Here is a 20,664-nt window from a genome sequence, read left to right as displayed (position 1 = left end):
ACCGTAACTTTGGCAAAAGAGCAACGGAAACCCCAAAAATGCAGCATTACAGCATTGATGAGTGGGAGAACCCCCACAGATTCAATTCCTTAATAATTGGCAGCAGAAAACTCTCCCCACAAATATTTATAGGTGACGTAAAGTTCTTATTCCTCCCGAAAACATTGCATTATAGGTAGTGTAATACTATTCTCTTCCCCCCACCCCCCTCAAAAAAATTGCATTGTAAGTGGTATAAAAAAATTTCCTTCCTTCCATTCCACCCCCACCCCCCCCACATATTGAAAGGTGGCACCATTTTGTTCCTTCATTCAAACATTTAATTATAGGTGAAATAAAACTCTTCCCTCAAAAATATTTAATTATAGGTAGTATACAACTACTTCCCCCCCCCACCCCAAACATTTAATTATAGATGGGATAAAATCCTTCGATCATTTTTCCACTACTCTAACATTTTCAAAATAACTGAGCTGCAAAATATGATACTTCAAGACAGTAATTCTTTATGGAAGCTGGACAACAAATCAAATGCAATATAACGCAGACACAATTAAAATGTTAACTCCCTATGCTATTTTTACTCTGATCTTCATTCCACCTGGATAGTTTCCAGAACAAATAAAAGACATTGTTGAAGTTGGAGAGGTTCTCTGTTCAGTCCATCTTCTGCCAGCCTGACAGCAACAACGTGTGTGCTCGTTCATGAACAAATAGGAATTTAATTGGATATTCTGACGAGGTCAAACTCCTTTCACTCAGTCCGAATAACAGAACAAACCTGTTTGGAATTAAGTGGAAAAAATAGCAATGTAGGCTACTATCAGACTGTAAACATGTGTGGAAGCATGAAAAACCACAGGACGTGAGAAAGTGTTTTAGTAGCTCATCACCGCTTAATCTAATTCTCAAACTGCATCTCCATTCCGAGCATAAATAAAGGCAGTGAATATAATTATCAACAAATGTCAGAAACAGGTCATCATGCACATAGATTCAAAGTGTCACAAACTTGCCAAGAAGTTACTGCCTGAGCTTACTCTCCCACAGTTCTTAACTAAATGGAATCCCTACCCTAGTAATGAAGGACAACAAATGCCAAAAATCTGAATTTTAACAGTTCTGACGCAACGGAATAAAAAGAATAAATTACAATTCCTTCTGTTCAGTGTGATGTTCTTTACAGCTGCCGCTTCCAGCTATTCAACAGTGTCAACGAAGTAAAGTTAAGCTATAATTCAACTGTGTATATTTGTCAGAATTAATTTACGCAGTATATAAATTAGTCATTTGGTGCATTTCTAAAAACATTAATGCAAAAATAATGGGGAACAATGCATCAAGCTTTTCATTAAAAGTTCACAGCAACTTTCCTGCTATATAGCATGCACAACAAAACAACACAATAAAGGTTTTTTCCTTTTACAACAGGCCACAATCTTACTGATCAGAAAGTGTCTGTCAAGTCTGACACAAACTCCTGTCCAGTAGGATTAGGGTGTCACACAAACACAGAGTGAACACAACATTTATAATCCTTTCACAAGGAATCAAAATATAGAGGATACAAAAGGGCTGAAATCTGTACCATTTTCTTCATGACATTCTAGCTTTTCCAGTTGTAGTTTCCAATTTGACATTTCCCTTTTTCCTCCTTGGTACCGGGGATAGTTCCTTATGAATACTGATCACTGCTAAAGTTGATGGATACAGTGTAGCACACCAGCACCCAGAGCATGCAGCTGTGATCCAGCCTTTTGCCCGCCCCCTCTCAAGGTTGCCAACAATTCTAACTCATGACACATATGGTCGGCTGGGGACCCATGCAAGGAGACTCCGACAACCAACAGTCATTGCAGAATAAACAAAAGTACTGTTTTCAGAAAGGACAAAGACTTTAATTAGCTAGTGAGTTGTTTTAAAAAATTTTTGTTTTATTAGTTGTCTAAACCCTCTAAAAAATATAAAGCAAACAAAAAGTACTGTGAAGATAACAATGTGATTATAGTATAAAAATGCAATATGCAAAAGTGCACTGTAATAGTACATAGCAATAAGAGCGTGAGTTCTGTAGTTCCTTAATTGTTTTTCCTCATTGTTTTATGCAATTAAAAATCAAATTAAGACCAATGAAATAAACACAAGTCAGCTATTTATTCTCTCACTAACCACTGTACCGGCAGCTAGGGCTGCAGTCCCTTCAATCACCCCATATCCCTAATTATGCATACAGATGAGCTGATTTCCTGTGGCTACTGCTGTCACACAAAAAAAAACATCTTTTTCCAAAGGAGAGACACGCATCATCAAATGTTAAGAGTCTAATCCAATTTTTCTCCTCTACACACATGTAGGGATATATAAAACAAGGTCATTTTTTTGACTTTCAATAATTCCTCCTCCAAACAAACATAGGTCAGGAAAGATGTGGCGTCACTTTTGTGGGTGTAATATTCTTTTTTAAAAAATGATAACAAAGCAACACTTGTTTCGCTATTTTGAATGGTGAACATTTTCCCTAAAGTGATGACTGACTTTAGTGTTCATCAGTTGTAAATCTTAAAAAACACATACAAGGGCACGTATTCTTGAGGAGTTTGCAACTACTGTTTTCTCCCATATCCGCTGGTTATGCAAATCTAATGGAAATGCTAAGTTTATGCTGCAAAGATCGAGCAAACACAAAATATTAATGAAAATACATTGAATTTGTTCTGCATGTTATTGTTTTCCTTACTGATTATAGTTGGCATCAAGTACCATAGATTCTAATTGTTTCAGTACAATTATTTATTTTTTCTTTTCAAGTACTTACAGCTTGAGGAAAAAATACTGTTTCAAAGGAACTATAACATTTAAAATGGATTTTAAGCCATTATTGAAAGCTCTCATTATAGTGGGAGTTTTTAAGCACATCCCAAATCTGTCAATAAATTCATTTTCCGTCCAATTATCATGGAAAAGCATGAAGTCAGATTTTAAAAAACACAAAATATCCACAAACATTGTAGATTTCCAGATGACGAGCAATTGTAACAGTTTTGTACGATTAAAAAGAAACACTAAATGATAAATAATGGGCCACACACAGCAAGAATGGCTCTTTATTATTTGTTTCTACAGTTGTTGTAATTAACTTAACAGTTGTATTACTCTAGCATAAGCAGGGATTTCCTTCTTCACTGATTGCATGGAATCAATCTGGATAGAACTCTTAATACTTTTCTGTCACTGACCAAATATAAACATCGTAGTCATTAGCCTGCTCAAGTCTGAAGAAGTAAACACTAATTCTGTCGAGGATCAACACTTCAACCTCACATTTGCTTAAGTCATGGCAAAGATAGGCAGATAAAACTAGCAGTCACTTGCTGCGCTAGTTCTTTGGTGTACCTATTTAACTCTTTGTTTAGAGGTGCATGTAAATAAGATTTTATACAAAGATATCACAAAACAATCGGTGATGTTTATATTATAGTTGTACAGCACTAATTTCTTTTACCTCCTAGGCAGAAAAATAAATTGCTACATTTGCGCTATTTGTCTCTAGATTCGGAGGATGACTTTGGCCTTCAAATGGTAAAGCATGCCATTTACTTTCATGACAAGTTAATCCCTCTGAATGATCTGAATAATTATTAATGAGCTCAATTGTTTAGTTCTAGTAACTTGGGCGGTCCACTTAAATTACAGAATTACAGAATGAAGTGCATATAAATTCTCTCACAAATATCCATGCCCAAAGGAAAAGGAACCAAATCCTGATGCATACAAGAATAGATTATGTAAAGCAGCAGGATACCTCTTTAAAACAGCGAAGGCATTTAGAATTAAAATAATTCCTTCTGCCATAGAGCAAGGATGGGTGCAGGTTTGAGAAGGAAATAACACAATTGATGATTCTTTACCCACTGAATCACATATCAACATGAAATTACCTGTTGAAAAAGCAAACACAAAAATTCGAATTTTAACCCAACCTGTCCAACAATTTGTTAAAATGGCGGTTAGGAAGATTCATGTTGCATTCCTAACGAGGTCCCACCCATCGCCATTTTAACCAGGGACATTTCAAGCACAGGAGGGTCACCCACCCTAGGCAGGCAGAGGCCTACTTAAAATGCTAATGTCAAGGCCTGATTATGTCATCGGTGGTACAATTTAATTTTAATTCTGGGAAACAGGAGGCCGGCATAGCACCAAACTCACCATAGAACCTGGTTAACTAATTTTTCTTTTAAACTTCTGGTGATAATCCTTGTGAGCCAGGAGGAGAAGGAGTGCTCCCCCAGCCTTCCCAACACAGAGAGTTCCCTTCATACCCCCATCCCAGCAGTAACCGTTGTTGCTGTGTATGGACCCTTCCCTTGGGTCCCCAGCGTCCTCATCTCAGACATCATTCTGCTGGTTTCGGGCAGGAGATAGTTTGGTTTAATTCAAATGAGGGCCTGGAGCTAAAATGACCTGGGCCTCACATTCAACTCACCACAGAGGGATCCCTCCCTCCCGGCCCGAACATTCCACGAGTTAAAATCAACTATTAATATTTTGCAGTCGTCCACGTCACACACAAAGGCAGAGAGGAAAGCTGCGGTGTCTCACGGCAAGAAGTAGAGGAAATAATCAGAAAAAAGAATCATCTGCAAGATCTTTGGCATCTCCTGGTGGCCACATACTAGGGCCATCATCAGCAACAGCACGGGAAAAGACCATGTGCCTAACTTTTCATGATGCAAGGCAGAGAAAGAAAAGAATGAGTTAAAAAGAAGTAAAAGTTAAAAGTACCCCAAATATCCCCAATAAAATGTTTTTAAAATATTGCTCTCTTCCTGTCGCCCACTCAGTTATATCATCTAGCATTAGGAGTCAGTACCTAGGAACATACATCCACTCGAGCCTTTTCTACCCTTCAATTAGATCATGGGTGATCTGTACCTAAACTCCATAGCCCTTGACACCCTTACCTAACAAAAACCTAACGATTTCAGTCTTGAAAATTTCAACCCAGGTGTTTACACAGCTCATAATAAAAGTTTACAGCCTAAGGTAGTTGCAATGGAAGAAATAAACTCAAACATCGAAATTCAAGAACGAAATCTGGTTCAGTTATTGATGACTGTATAAACCTAACAGTGATTCAATCATTGCATTATTAAGATAGCTGGATTAAGTGACAAACAAATATTTTTGTCAATATTGAATTTATCTCATATTTTGTGCTGCTAGAAACAGCATGTAAGGGGGTCAACATTCAAGTTGACAAAGCATTTTTCAACAGAAAAGCCATCAACTCAGACCAGACTATTTGACTGCAAGGACTCCACATGATGCAAGTTTCTACAATCCAATGGGTTGTCTGAGTATTAATTTGGGTTTTTTGAGATGTTAACTTTGAATAGACCAAAGTGATTACATGTATAGGTAATTACAGACATTTTCACAGTTCTCAAAGGTTGGTTATCTCTTCAATATTGATGAACGTCTGTTTGATTTAGCATAATTATGAGATAAGCAATTTTACTTTAGCTGCAGAAGTGGTCTCATGCCACCTTGCACAGATCAAGGAATCAGGTCCTGATTGGTGTACAGTAGTAGGTTTCACTGACAGCTGTATCGGAGACCTTTGAGAATGGGACGAGGTCAATGATTGGCTCTCGTTGCTTTGACAGACAACTTAGTGACCAAAGGTCTCCAATTATAGATTACATAGGACCATATGTAGTTCAACAGACAATCTACAAACAATATTTGAGCTTTGCAGCTGCAGCCCAAGGGCAAGAAATTAGTCAATATTTTAAAGTCTACGTTCAGAGATAGTGAGTGGCATATTTATTATTTAATGTATCAAAGAGAGTAGGGAAATATATAGTGACTGTTACATTGCTTACTGTTCATTCATCTATTTTATGTAAATAAAACCATTTGTTGGTTCAGAGCCTGAGTCTTGGTCTCCTACGAGTGCATATTCAGTTACTTTCAAAGAGAGGAGAACTTTGTGGTGGCACATGAAACATTCCTGTACCGGTGTACTAAGTAAGGGCTCTATGTTACTGAGTCTCACCAACTTTAACCTAAATACTGAGCATAAAAAGATGAAACTGGAGTACATGGGATGCTTATCGGAGTGGTTGTTGATGCTGAACCCGAGAAAATATTTAATGTAAAAATCCCTAAACCTGACCGTTACTGATATGGCCTCATGATCTACAATATGCCATCAAAGGGAGGTGGCAAATGGAGGACAGGCACTTGTTCGCAGGTGGGAGGGACGAAAATGACAAGTTACAAAAAGTCACTCTTGCGCATCTCACTATCTGATTAACATAAGCCTGGAAGAAGGATATTTGCTTCAAATCCAAATTAGCAAATGAAGCATAGACTATGGAGATCTAAAAGGAAAATTTTAAAAAGTTAACAAATGGGTTTCAAAAATCATTGTTAAACTTGATATTTTGATCAGTTGAAAACAGTTTATTAAATTCTACCCTGACCAAAATCAGTTACTTTCTAAAATTGTTTAATTTCTGCTTTTAGTTAACTATACATTTGCAGGTCAAATAACAATAATGGTGATGAAACCGGTGGGCTATTATAGTTTACAACTCCTTCCTGAACCGATACCACAGAGAAAAAATAAGATTACCTGAAAGGTTATCGCACTGCTGTTTGGGGGCACATAATGGCTGTTACATTTGTCCACTAAAGTAATTCACCGTGTAAAGTACTGAGACACTAATATAATAAAAGTGCTCTTATGAATGCGAGTATTATTATATTATCTTCAATCTGGCAATAATATAAAGCATCATGTATATTAATGCTTAAAATTGCAAATTCAAGTTAAGAAAGGTACCACATGGTCGGTTCATGACAAAGGTTAGAGCTTGTGGAGCCTTGAATAGCAAATGGGCTAAAAAATAAACCAGAAAGTAGGGGCAACGGTAGTTATTCAGATAGGGGAAGGTAGAAAGCGGTGTTCCACAAAGATCAGTGGTCCCAGCATGATCCTTCGTCATGGAAGGCTGCATAGATCAGCGACAGCCTGCCTGATGAAGTAAAAGCTCTTGATGCATTGATATCCAGGAAAGTGACTCTGCCTGTAAACTCTGTGGGCTGGATAAGGCCTTCTATAAGCAGCCCTCCTAACCTGTCTACTAACAAGCTGAGTTGTTGCTCACCCTGGTTGTTGAGGCTGCTGTTCTTTCGCCAACTAGCTTAATCAGTGTGATTAAGATTTTTTTTAAAAGACAGAATCATACAATCTCAAAATTTCCCGTGGACATCCACGAAGCACAATAGCACATAGCTTCACAGACAGCTGTCAAAACCTTCATTTTGCGACAATCACTCATGCCCCTACCAGTGCTGGATGAGCAGAAATTTCCTCCAACTAAATACTGGGAAGACCAAAGTCAGTGTCTTCGGTCCCCGCCACAAACTCTGTTCCTTAGTCAGCTCATCCTGAGGCTGAACCAGACCGTTTGCAACCTTGGTGCTGTGTTGACCCCAAGATGAGCTTCCGACCACATATCCACTCCCTCACCAAGACCACCGAAAAACCTGCTGAAACCCTCATCCATGCCTTTCCAGACTATTTCCATGCTCTCCTGGCAAGCCTCCCATCTTCCACCCTACATAGATTTGAGCTCATCCAAAACTCTGCTACTCCTCCCTATCTCTGTAACCTCTTCCAGCCCTACAATCCTCCGAGTTATCTACTCTCCTACAATTCTGGCCTCTTGCAAATTCCCGATTTTAATCACTCCATCATCAGTGCCTTCAACTGCCTAGGCCCCAAGTTCTGAAATTCCCTCCCTAAACCTTGCTGTCTCTCTCTCTCCTCTTTAAGACGCTCCTTAAAATCTATCTTTTTGACCAAGGTTTTGGTCATCTGTCAGCCATGACTCAGTGGGTGGTACTCTCACCTCTGAGTCAGAAGTTAGCAGGTTCAAGTCCCACTCCAGGGACTTGAATACAAAAATATAGGCTGACACCTCAGTGCAGTGCTGAGGAAGTGCTGCACTGTCAGAGGTGCTGCCTTTCAAATGAGACGTTAAACTGAGGCCCCATCTGCTCTCTCAGGTGGACATAAAAGATCTCAAGACACTATTTTTAAGAAGAGCAGGGGAATTATCCCCAGTGTCCTGGCCAATATTTATTTCTCAATCAACAAAAGCAAAAACAGATTATCTGGTTATCACATTGTTGTTTTGGGCGCTTGCTGTGTGCAAATTGGTTGCCACGTTTCCCACATTACAACTTCATAAAGTACTTCATTGGATGTAAAGCACTTTGAGATGGCCAGTGGTCGTGAAAGACGCTATATAAATGCAAGTCTGTCTTTCTTTTCTTTCTAATCTCAAATGTGGCTCAGTGTCACATTTTGTTTGATAACACTTTTGTGAAGTGCCTTGGGACGTGTTACTACATTAATGACACTATACAAATGCAAGTTGTGTTTTTGTTGTACTATTCCACCCGGTCACAGCAATGCAAGAGGATGGCTGCTTGGGGACAAGGGCTTTCCCCTGCACATGTGCCTGATGACACCCCTCCGCAACATCACAATGCTGAACACCTCAAGCACAATCAAGACATGGAGCCAGCAGGAACATCATTGAGCATACTATTGTGCTGAGGTTCAGGTATCTGGATAGGTCTAGGAACTCCCTACAATATGTCCCTCACAAAGTCTGTTGCATCACTATAGCATGCTGCATGTTGCACACCGTGATAATAGTGAGAGGGCTGCAGTTGGAGGAAACTAAACAATGGCAAGCGTCATCATGTGAAGAAGAAGAAATGGACGAAGCCAAGGGAGAAGCAGATGAAGGAGCACAACCACTATGTACTGCAGCCAGAGAGACCAAGAATCAACGTATAAAACAGCACTTCCAGTGACCTGCTCATTCCCTCCCACTAAAAAGTTACACAAAGCCCCTCTGCAGTCTTTGATACCCACTTCACCACTCCCTTAATTCTACATTAAAGAACACTGAAACCATTCAGCCAACTTTTATATGAATGACAATGCAGACTCAGAAGCTGCTATGAAAAGACCCTGCAGACTAAAGTTCCAAATGTGAGAAAGGTGATGAATTTAATGTCAATCGCAGTAATTGCCTTGAATTTATTTGTCACCCATGTCAACCCATAGTGCCTTTCTTAAAAGCAGGTTTACTATTGTGAAAGAGAGCAGGCCCATGGTTTCTACATCCACACAAATTATTCCCTCTGGAATCAGTTTTTTTTTTACAAGAGCAAATTGTTAATAGTATCTATAATAAGTGTGCCAATGCACCAAGTATGCATGCAAGGGTTCCATCAGTCACCTTCCCACGTGGAGCCAGTATAATTTACCCAACTTTCCTCCAACTAAATATTGGTAAGACCAAAGCCATTGTATGCGGTCTCTGCCACAAACAGTGCAGGGGGTCGGTTGGCCTGCCGATCGCAGGGGAGTAGGGGGCGGGGGGGCGGTCAGCTGATTGCGGGGTGTGTAAAGAGGTTAGCTTCTGGCCCACATACAGTGCTGTAAATGCGGCCCTTCTAGTCTCCTTTCACCTACCAGGTTTCCCAAGCTCCGTAAAACCCAGCCTCCATGGGTTAAAAACAAAAATGTAGTAAAATAGTGACACGCAGCCTCCTGAACACTTTTACTGACCAATGCGGCTCCTGAGAGCGAAAGTGAGCAAGTTGGAGCCGGGTTTGAGATTTTAAACATTTTTACTTCCCATCCTTGGGGGGTTAAAATTCCCCCAACATGTCTGCCAAACTGCATTTGAGAATGAAGGAAAATTGAGCTTTATAGACTGGAAATGCATCTGTGTAGATTGGAGGGAGAATAAAGTTGGCTCGGGTGAGATAGCTTCCATAGTCATATAGTTTGGCAACGCTCACTATCCAGGATTTCAGGTCAAGATGCAGTATCACATGATATGCAGAATATAAAGGGCAACAGGATAAATTGTAATAAGTTGTCAAAAATGACAGAAGCTTTTCCCAACATGGAAAAAGGGCAGGATAAGAGTTACAGCTAAGAAAAATAATGATAAACTAAAAGAAAAAAAACAGACTCCAAACGCAAGCCTTGTTTACTTCATCTAACAGAATAAATTGTAAGTATTTGCACAAATAAGTCGAATTAATATATAATAGAAGATAAAAAGGAGTATTTTTGACTGGCTACAAAAGTGTTATTGAAATTCTTACATTTTCTAAAAACCCTGCTGCATTGGCAATTTTTAAATGACTAGCAGAGTATAAGAAATGTTCTATTTTGATCTATATAATATTACAATAAACGTATTTTGTCAGACATTTTGAATACCATAATAGGCTTGAAACACATGAAACCTTAAAGAGTGGAACAGATTTCTTTTAACTGTGCATGGAGAATTTATAATATTCCTTTGATCCTACTTTTAAACAAAAGGTGCGTGGATGGAGGTGTGACAGCCATGGAAAGCCATCCCTTTCCCATAATTTAAGCTTTATTTATTTCATGGTTATTATTTGGTCAATTCCCAGGATAGAGATAAAGCACAATTGAGGAGCATTAAAATTAAATGCAAACAATTACATTATTGAATAATTATGCATTATATTTTGCAAGGCAAAGAAAAAGCAACTTCAGAAATCATTAGAGAGAAAAAGCAACCATGCCCATGACGTAAAATTATTTAACTCAAATAGAAGTTAGGCCCACAGTATGGTGCTGGTGACCAACAGCTCATCACTACACAACATACAATTGATTTTGAGATAGCAGACATCTGTCTCCATCCTAGATTGCCTGGCTGCTATTACTCAGATCACTTGTTACATCCCTTGTTCATGAATTGAATGAAACTCTTTGTTTTCACTTGCCACAGAAATCAGACACCAGCTCCAAGACTGAACTTTTAAATCATGTGAATGCTGTGATGGCCCATGTTATGAGGCCACAAAGTTATGTAGTATGACTAGATACTCCAAGGCAGTTCATAGATACAAAATTATTCTTTGCAGTAATTCTTGCTTCTTCTTGTTAATGAAGAATATAGATTCCAATTTGTGCATACTATAAAGTAAATAAAAACAGCACTTTATTAAAGAGAGTAACATGGCGCAAATGATTCAAACATGAAGCAGCATTGCCAGGGTGGCCTTCTGAATTTTTTTTAGACAAACTATAAGGTCAAGAGAAAAACATTTATGGCAAGTGAAATAAAAATGGATTGTAACCAAACTAAAATTAAATAAAGTTGTATTATATAACCTTAGCAAATACAGATACTAACAAGAAATCAGTGTGTGCATTATTGTTTAAAATGCTAAAGCATTGTGCACAATTGAAAATATAAATTTTGTAATATTAATTTTAAAGCACACAACATTGTGAAAGTTAGATTACAATAACATGATTTAAAACAAAAGAACTAAAACATTCCCCATGATCTTTGGGGTAATCCCTCCATAGTTATACTGAATATAGAATGACACAACAGCCATAATTCTAGTTGTTATTAAATCAGCATTGTCCCAAGATCAAATTCAGCTGACTCTAGCAGCCACATAACTAATTAGGACCAGTGAAGTTCACATCGGAGAAATGACATGCTGCAACAACTAGATCCCACAATACTGCAAACACTTTTCCATGTACTTGCATTCCTGAACACATGATTGAACTTACATTGTATTGCCTGAAAGTTAAGCTAACCTTTGGCACACGTAGCTGATCTCTCTCTACTAGGGCCTATAATGAGATAAATAAAAGGACAGCAAGCTGCACACGGTTTGCTAATGAGTCACCCTTACCTGTGGAGAATACTACCTTTTATCGACCGACCAAAAACTTTAGGGAATACTGCGATCATAAGTTATTTGTACCTCCAAACTGTTATGTATTTAACCCTTGGTAACCTGTATCACACCACCACCAGAGGGCCTACCTGTTGGAGTCCCAAGGGGTCCCAGCATCCCTTGGGAGCACTGTATATAAGCAGATCACCCACACAGTACCTGCATTCTGGAGTCTTATTAAAGGAGCGAAGCTCACACTCATTGCTCACAGTACTCAGTTTCATCCTTTGTTATGCGCATATCAATTGGCGACGAGATAACAAACAACCGCGCAAAAACGCAAAGAACAGTTGGTATACTGGAGAAGTTGTCAGAAGTGAACGATCGGGAGGCCTTTGTGGAGAGACTCGACCAATACTTCGTGGCCAACGAGCTGGAAGGGGACGAGAATGCTGCCAAACGAAGAGCGATCCTCCTTACCGTCTGTGGGCAACAACCTATGGTTTCATGAAGAATCTTCTAGCTCTGGTAAAACCAACTAAATCCCATGAAGAATTGTGTACGCTGGTCCGGGAGCACCCAAATCCTAAAGAAAGCGTTTTGATGGTGAGGTATTGGTTCTACACGTGTCAACGGTCGGAGGGCCAGGAAGTGGCGAGCTACGTCGCCGAACTAAGTCGCCTCGCAGGACATTGCGAATTTGATGGATTCCGAGAACAAATGCTCAGAGACTTTTTTGTGCTTGGCATTGGCCATGAGGTAATCCTTCTCCAACTATTGACTGTTGAAACTCCGAATCTGAGCAAAGCCGTAACGATAGCCCAGGCATTTATGTCCACCAGCGACAACACCATACAAATTTCGTAGCATGAAGAGGTTTCGGCCAGTACTGTGCAGAAAGTAACGTCGTTTTCGAGCAGGAATATACAGGGCAGAACATACACGCCGGCTGCTGCACGACCTCAAATGACCCAGCGTCCGCCATCAATTGTTAATGCGAGACAGTTAACATCCTGTTGGCGTTGTGGAGGTGATCATCGGGCCCATCAAGGCCACTTCAAGCACTATGCGTGCAACGGCTGCTGAACAATGGGACACCTCCAGCGAGTGTGCAGGCAAGTTGCAAACCCTGCAAACCACCATGTTACAGAGGAAGATCGATCCACCGTAGATCAGGCTGAATTGGAGACTTGAACCGAGGAGGCAGAAGTGTACGGGGTATGCACCTTCACCACGAAATGTCCACCAATAATGTTGAAAGTTCAACTGAACGGAATTCCAGTATCCATGGGTGCGAATCAGTCCATAATGAGCAAAAAGGCCTTCGACAGGCTGTGGTGCAACAAAGCGCACTGGCCCAAGCTCAGCCCCATTCACACCAAGCTAAGAACATACACCAAGGAACTGATCCTTGTAATTGGCAGTGCAGAAGCCAAAGTCTCCTATGATGGAGCAGTGCACGAACTTCCACTGTGGATTGTGTCAGGGGATGGCCCCACACTGTTTGGCAGAAGCTGGCTGGGAAAAATCCACTGGAATTGGGACGACATCAGAGCGCTTTCATCCATTGATGACGCCCCATGTGCCCAGGTTCTGAGCAGATTTCCATCGTTGTTCGAGCCAGGCTTTGGAAGCTTCTCTTTCTGTGGTGAAAGTGCAGATCCATTTGGTTCCCGGTACGCGACCCATCCACCACAAGGCACAGGTGGTACCGTATATGATGAGTGAGAAAGTGGAAATTGAGCTGGACAGGCTGCAGCGAGAAGACATCGTCGCGCCGGTGGAATTCAACGAGTGGTCCAGTCCGATTAAGTACCGGGACTTAAAGGTGACGGCACGGTCAGAATTTGTGGGGACTATAAAGTAACGATTAACCATTTTTCGCTACAGGACCAGTACCCGCTACCCAAGTCAGACGACCTATTTGCGACCCTGGCTGGAGGGAAGACGTCCACCAAGTTGGACCTGACCTCGGCCTACATGATGCAGGAGCTGGAGGAATCTTCGAAAGGCCTCACACCTGCATCAACACGCACAGAGGTCTGTTCATCTATATAACAGATGCCCGTTCGGGATTCGGTCGGCCGCGGCAATCTTCCAACGGAACATGGAGAGTCTGCTAAAGTCAGTCACTCGCACCGTGGTTTTCCAGGAGAATATACTGGTTATAGGTCGGGACACCATTGAACACTTGAAGAATCTGGAAGAGGTTCTTAGTCGGTTGGATTGCATGGGACTCAGGTTGAAACGCTCAAAGTGTGTTGTCCTGGTGCCGGAGATAGAGTTCTTGGGAAGAATCGCAGCAGACGGCATTAGACCCACCGACGCCAAGACAAAGGCTATCAAGAATGCGCCGAGACCATAGAATGTGATGGAGCTGCGGTCGTTCCTGGGACTCAACTATTTCGGTAATTTCCTACCTGGGTTAAGCACCTTGCTAGAACCCCTACATGTGCTACTGCGCAAGGGAGACGACTGGATATGGGGGAAATCGCAAGAGGCTGCCTTTGAGAAAGCCAGAAATCTGTTGTGTTCGAACAAACTGCTTGTCCTGTATAACCCGTGTAAACAATTAGTGCTAGCTTGCGATGAGTTGTCATATGGGGCTGGGTGTGTGTTACAACAGGCTAACGAATTGGGGATTTTGCAACCGGTCGCTTATGCGTCCAAAATCTGTCCAAGGCCGAAAGGGCCTACAGCATGATTGAAAAAGAGGCTCTGGCGTGCGTTTACGGGGTGAAAAAAATGCACCAGTACTTATTTGGCCTCAAGTTTGAGCTTGAAACTAACCACAAGCCGCTCATATCACTGATCTCTGACAGCAAAGAGATTAACACCAATGCCTCTGCCGCATGCAAAGATGGGCACTCACACTGTTGGCATACGACTATGTAATCCGCCACAGACCGAGCTGATGCTCTCAGTCGGCTACCATTGCCCACCACCGGGGTGGAAATGGCACAGCCTGCGGACTTGCTCATGGTAATGGAGGCATTCGAAAATGAAAAATCACCCGTTACGGCTCGTCAGATCAGGACCTGAACCAGCCAGGATCCTTTACTGTCCTTGGTAAAAAAAAACTGTGTCCAGCGGCCCAGCGGAGATGCAGGACGCAATTAAGCCATTCCACAGGCGCAAAACGAAATGTCCTTGCAAGCGGACTGTCTGTTGTGGGGTAATCGCGTTGTCTTGCCCAAGAAGGGCAGAGAAACGTTCATTTGTGACCTACACAACACCTACCCAGGCACTGTAATGATGAAAGCCACAGCCAGATCCCATGTGTGCTGGCCCAGCAGCGACTCAGATTTAGAGTCATGCGTGCGCCAGTGCAACACTTGCTCTCAGCTGAGCAATGCACCCAGAGAGGCACCGCTAAGTTTGTGGTCGTGGACCTCCAAAAAATGGTCGAGGATCCACTTGGACTATGCAGGCCCATTCCTAGGCAAAATGTTCTTGGTTGTCGTGGCTGCTTAATCAAAATGGATTGAATGTTTAATAATGTCTGTAAGCACATCCACTGTCACCATTGAAAGCCTACAAGCCATGTTTGCTACGCTCGGCCTGCCTGATGTCCTAGTCAGCGACAACAGCCCGTGTTTCATCAGTGCTGAATTCAAGTAATTCATGACCCGCAATGGGATCAAGCACGTCACATCTGCCCCGTTCAAGCCCGCATCCAATGGCCAGGCAGAACGGGCAGTTCAGACCATCAAGCAAAGCTTGAAACGCGTGTCGGAAAGCTCCCTGCAGACCCGGTTGTCCTGAGTGCTGTTCAGCTACCGCACCAGGCCACTCGCTCACCGGGGTTCCCCAGCCAAGCTGCTCATGAAAAGGGCGCTCAAAACAAGGCTCTCTTTTGTCCACCCTGATCTCCATGATCACGTGGAGGGCAGGCAGCTTCAACAAAGTATGTACCATGACCGCACAAATTTGTCACCTGACATTGAGGTCAATGATCCTGTGTTTGTCCTCAATTATGGACACAGTCCCAAATGGCTCGCTGGCATGGTCATAGCCAAAGAAAGGAGTAGGGTGTTTCAGGTCAAATTGGCCAATGGACTAACATGCAGAAAACATTTGGACCAAATCAAATTGTGGTTCACCAACAGCTACGAACAACCTGAAGAAGACACCACCAACTTTGACCCTCCAACACACACACACACACACACGTGGCAACCGACATCATTGTTGACCACGAAGCCGAACTCACCACCCCCAGCAGTCCGGCAAGGCCGGCTGCCCAGCAAAGAACTAACCAACTCACCCACACCCGCATTTGTACTGAAATGATTGACAAGGGAGCGAAAAGCCCCAGATCGTCTCACCCTGTAAATAAGTGTACTATTAACTTTACGAGGGAGTGATGTTATGTATTTAACTCTTGGTAACCTGTATCACACCACCACCAGAGGGCCTACCAGTTGGAGTCCCAAGGGATCCCAGCATCCCTTGGGAGCACAGTATATAAGCAGACCACTCACGTGGTACCGGCACTGGAGTCTTCTTAAAAGTAGCTAGGGTCACACTTACTCATTGCTCACAGTACTCAGTTTCATCCTTTATTATGAGCATATCACAAACCACTCAAGTTATTCTGAATAAATTATACGATTATAAACACCTTTTACATCAAAATGGTTTGCTGTTGTTCAACCCCGAGGACACGGCCATTAAAACTCACCCATGTGAATATAAGGACAGGAATATTGCTTTTGGCAAATTCATGTTTGCTTATCAACACACCAAAGTATTAAATCAGAAGATGACTTTGGAATAATTTTTACATAGTAAAGATGACTAGATTGAACTTTTAACAAAAGGTGAGTATGAACCAAGAATAGTTACACGTGGTTTAAAAGACTCCTGCATTGACAACTTGTTACTATAATAGCTGAGACAGTAATACCTAAAGTAATAGAACATGTGTTAATAACACAATGCAACGTTCAGCTGAGCCACAAGAGTCAGAGGTGGTATCAAGTCCGTGATTCACAATGTGAACTATTTGGGGCACCTCTGTTCTGCCCACATGATTTGTTTTCCCTTTCTTTTCTTGCAATACATTTTAAGCCATTGATGTGCTTTAGCCAGCCTTAGGCATTTGAACAACTTCCAAAACTTATTTCTATCAATCACATCAATAACAGACAGTTGTGCATAAAACACTATTTATAATTTTCGCAAATTATTTTACAAGTACTCATAAACTTTGTACCAGATTTAAGTTCCTGTTACAAGTCTGCAGTACAGAAAATTTCCTGTTTACTGGCAGTTAGAGTAGAGGAGATGCGCATCAAATGCTGAATATTGATTGACTGTTTGGTGGAAAATGTGTCAGTGCTGAGAATGATGGTGGGAAATTAAATTCCTCACAATTAGTTAAACATTAGTAACCTGAAAGATAACCTGTTATGTATGCATGCCAATGATGTACTGAAACACTAGACCTGAATGTACCTTCACCCTGTATATACCTTACCTGTACACCAGAGGATGCTGCTGCTGGAGACCCAAGGGTTAACCTGTACACTGCAGGTAACCCAGTATAAAAGGGAGCTCACCTCTTGGTGTCCTCACTCCAGGAGCTGCAATAAAGGACTACAGTCTGTACAGTTCAAGTGCCATACCCCTGCCTCGTAGAGTCATTAACAGAGTGCCTACATACACAATATAACCGAGAGAGAGAGAGAAAATGTGGGGTGAGAGAGTGAGAGAGAAAGAAAACGTGGGGTGAGAGAGAATGAGACATAAACCGTGGAGAGAGAGAATGGGGAGAGAGAGAGAGGAGGTGGGGAGGGGAGAGAGAGAGAGAGGGAGCGTGGGGAGGGGAGAGGGAGGGAGGGTGGGGAGGGGAGAGAGAGAGAGAGAGAGAGAGGGGAGAGAGAGAGAGAGAGAGGGTGGGGAGAGGAGAGAGAGAGAGAGAGAGAGAGAGAGAGAGAGAGGGTGGGGAGGGGAGAGAGAGAGAGAGAATGGGGAGAGAGAGAAAGAGAGAGAGAGGGTGGGGAGAGAGAGAGAGAGAGAGAGAGGGTGGGGAGAGAGAGAAAGAGGTTGGGTGGAGAGAGAGAGAGAGAGAGAGAGGGTGGGGAGGGGGAGAGAGAGAGAGAGAGAGAGGAGAGAGGGAGAAAGAGAGAGAGAGAGAGAGAGGGGGGGTGGGGAGAGAGAGAGAGAGAGAGAGAAAGAGAAAAGGTGGGGCGAGAGAGAGAGAGAGAGAAAGAGAAAAGGTGGGGCGAGAGAGAGAGAGAGAGAGAGAGAGAGAGAGAGAGAGAGAGAAGACGGGGCGAGAGAGGAGAGGAGAGAGAGAGAGAGAGAGAAAGACGGGGCAAGAGAGAGAAAGATGGGGCGAGAGAGAGAGAGAGAGAGAAGATGGGGCGAGAGAGAGAGAAGATGGAGAGAGAGAGAGAATGCGAGAGAGAGAGAGAGAGAGAGAGCGAAGATGGGGCGAGAGAGAGAGAGAGAGAGAGAGAGAGAGAGAGAAGATGGGGCGAGAGAGAGAGAGAGAGAGAGAGAGAAGATGGGGCGAGAGAGAAAGAGAGAGTGTGTTATGCTCATAATAAATGGTCGGACTGTGTGTAATGAGCAAGTATGACCTTAGCTCCTTTATTAAGGTTCGAGAGTGCAGATACCTCTTGAGTGGCATGCTTATATGCTGGGATCCCTTGGGACTCCAACAGGCCCTCAGGTGATCAGGTGTGATGTAGGTTACCAAGGGTTAAATACATAACATCACTCCCCCGTGAAGTCAACAGTACACTTATTTACAAGGTGAGACGATCTGGGGCTTTACACTCCCTTGTCGATCGTCTCGGTACAAATGCGGATGTGGGTGGATTTGTCAGTTCTTCATTGGGCTGTTGGGCAGCCGGCCTTGCCGGGCTGCTGGGGCTGATGAGTTCGGTTTCATGATGTTAGTTGCCACTTGTGTGTGTGTTGGAAGGTCAAAGTTGGTGGTGTCCTCTTCAGATTGTTCGTAGCTGTTGGACCAAATCAAATTGCGATTCACCAAGTGTTTTCGGTGCGTTTGTCCATTGGTCAGTTTGACCTGAATTACCCTACACTCCCCTCTTTGGCTGTGACCGTGCCAGCGAGCCATTTGGGACCATGTCCATAATTGAGCACAAACACAGGATCATTGATCTCAATATCGCGTGACAAATTTGCGCAATCATGGTACACACTTTGTTGATGCCGCTTGTCCTGCACGTGATCATGTAGATCAGGGTGGACCAGAGAGAGCCTTGTTTTGAGTGCCCTTTTCATGAGCAGCTCAGCTGAGGGAATCCCAGTGAGTGAGTGGGGTCTGGTGTGGTAGCTCGGGTCTGCAGGGAGCCTTCCGACATGCGTTTCAAGCTTTGCTTGATGTTCTCAACTGCCCGTTCTGCCTGGCCGTTGGATGCGGGCTTGAACAGGGCAGATGTGACATGTTTGATCCCGTTGCGGGTCATGAATTCTTTGAATTCAGCACTGGTGAAGCACGGCCCCTTGTTGCTGACTAGGACATCGGGCAAGCCGTGCGTGGCAAAAACAGCTCGTAGACTTTCAATGTTGGCAGTGGACGTGCTTACAGACATTATTGCACATTCAATCCTCTTTGAGTAAGCATCCACGACAACCAAAAACATTTTGCCTAGGAATGGGCCCGCATAGTCTACATGGATCCTCGACCACGGTTTGGATGGCCAGTACCACAAATTCAGCGGTGCCTCTCTGGGTGCATTGCTCAACTGAGAGCAAGTGTTGCACTGGCGCACGCATGACTCTAAATCCGAGTCTCTGCCGGGCCACCACACGTGGGATCTGGCTATGGCTTTCATCATTAGGATGCCTGGGTAGGTGTTGGGCAAGACTACGCGATTGCTCCACAAAAGACAGTCCGCTTGCAGGGACAGCTCATCTTTGCGTCTGTGGAACGGTGTAATCGCTTCCTGCATCTCCACTGGGACACTGGACCAGCTCCCATGGAGGACACAGTTTTTTTTAAACCAAGGACAGTAAAGAGTTCTGGCTGGTCCAGGTCCTGATCTGGCGGGCCGTAATGGGGTATTTCTCGTTCTCAAATGCCACTATGACCATGAGCAAGTCCGCTGGCTGTATCATTTCCACCCCGATGGTGGGCAATGGTAGCCGATTGAGAGCATCTGCGCAGTTCTCTGTGCCCGGTCTGTGGCAGATTACATAGTTGTATTCCGACAGCATGAGCGCCCATCTCTGGATGCGAGCAGTGGCATTGGTATTAATCCCTTTGCTCTCCGAGAATAGCGATATGAGCGGCTTGTGGTCAATTTCAAGCTCGAACTTGAGGCCAAATAAGTTCTGGTGCATTTTTTTTACCCCGTAAACACACGCCAGAGCCTCTTTTTCAACCATGCTGTAGGCCCTTTTGGCCTTGGACAAACTCCTGTATGCATACGCAACTGATTGCAAATTTCCCGATTCATTAGCCTGTTGTAACACACACTCGACTCCATTGGACAACGCATCGCAAGTTAACACCAACTGTTTATATGGGTTATACAGGACAAGCTGTTTGTTAGAATACAATAAGTTTCTGGCTTTCTTAAAGGCAGCCTCTTGTGAATTCCCCCATACCCAGTCGTCTCCCTTGCGCATTAGTGCATGTAGGGGTTCTAAATAGGGTGTTTAACCCAGGTAGGAAATTACCGAAGTAGTTAAGGAGTCCCAGGAACGACCGCAGCTCCGTCACGTTCTGTGGTCGCGGCACGTTCTTGATGGTCACTGTCTTGGCATCGGTGGGTCTGATGCCGTCTGCTGCGATTCTCCTTCCTAAGAATTCTACGTCCTGTGCCAGGAAAACACACTTCGAGCATTTCAACCTGCGCCCCATGCGATCCAACCGACTAAAGACCTCCTCCAGAT

General features: G+C 43.1%; 1 protein-coding gene across 8 annotated transcripts in view; it reads right to left on the bottom strand.

Annotated features, from left to right (window-relative positions):
- plekhg4 (pleckstrin homology domain containing, family G (with RhoGef domain) member 4) overlaps positions 1 to 20,664 on the bottom strand; it is a 447,922-nt gene that overhangs the window by 320,279 nt on the left and 106,979 nt on the right. Inside the window, exon 1 of one of the 8 annotated variants that reach the window (XM_070897925.1) lies at positions 1,589 to 1,681. The exons of the other annotated variants lie outside the window; for them this stretch is intronic. Coding sequence (XP_070754026.1) covers positions 1,589 to 1,600 — 12 coding nt within the window. The 5' untranslated portion in view covers positions 1,601 to 1,681. Of the gene's footprint in view, positions 1 to 1,588; positions 1,682 to 20,664 lie in introns of those variants that run through there. 8 annotated transcript variants of the gene reach the window in all.

The sequence above is a fragment of the Pristiophorus japonicus genome, chromosome 13, assembly GCF_044704955.1.
Source record: "Pristiophorus japonicus isolate sPriJap1 chromosome 13, sPriJap1.hap1, whole genome shotgun sequence".
In the NCBI taxonomy this organism is placed as follows: domain Eukaryota; kingdom Metazoa; phylum Chordata; class Chondrichthyes; family Pristiophoridae; genus Pristiophorus; species Pristiophorus japonicus.
Note: the sequence above shows the minus strand (reverse complement) of the source record. Positions and strands in the feature narration are given on the sequence as shown.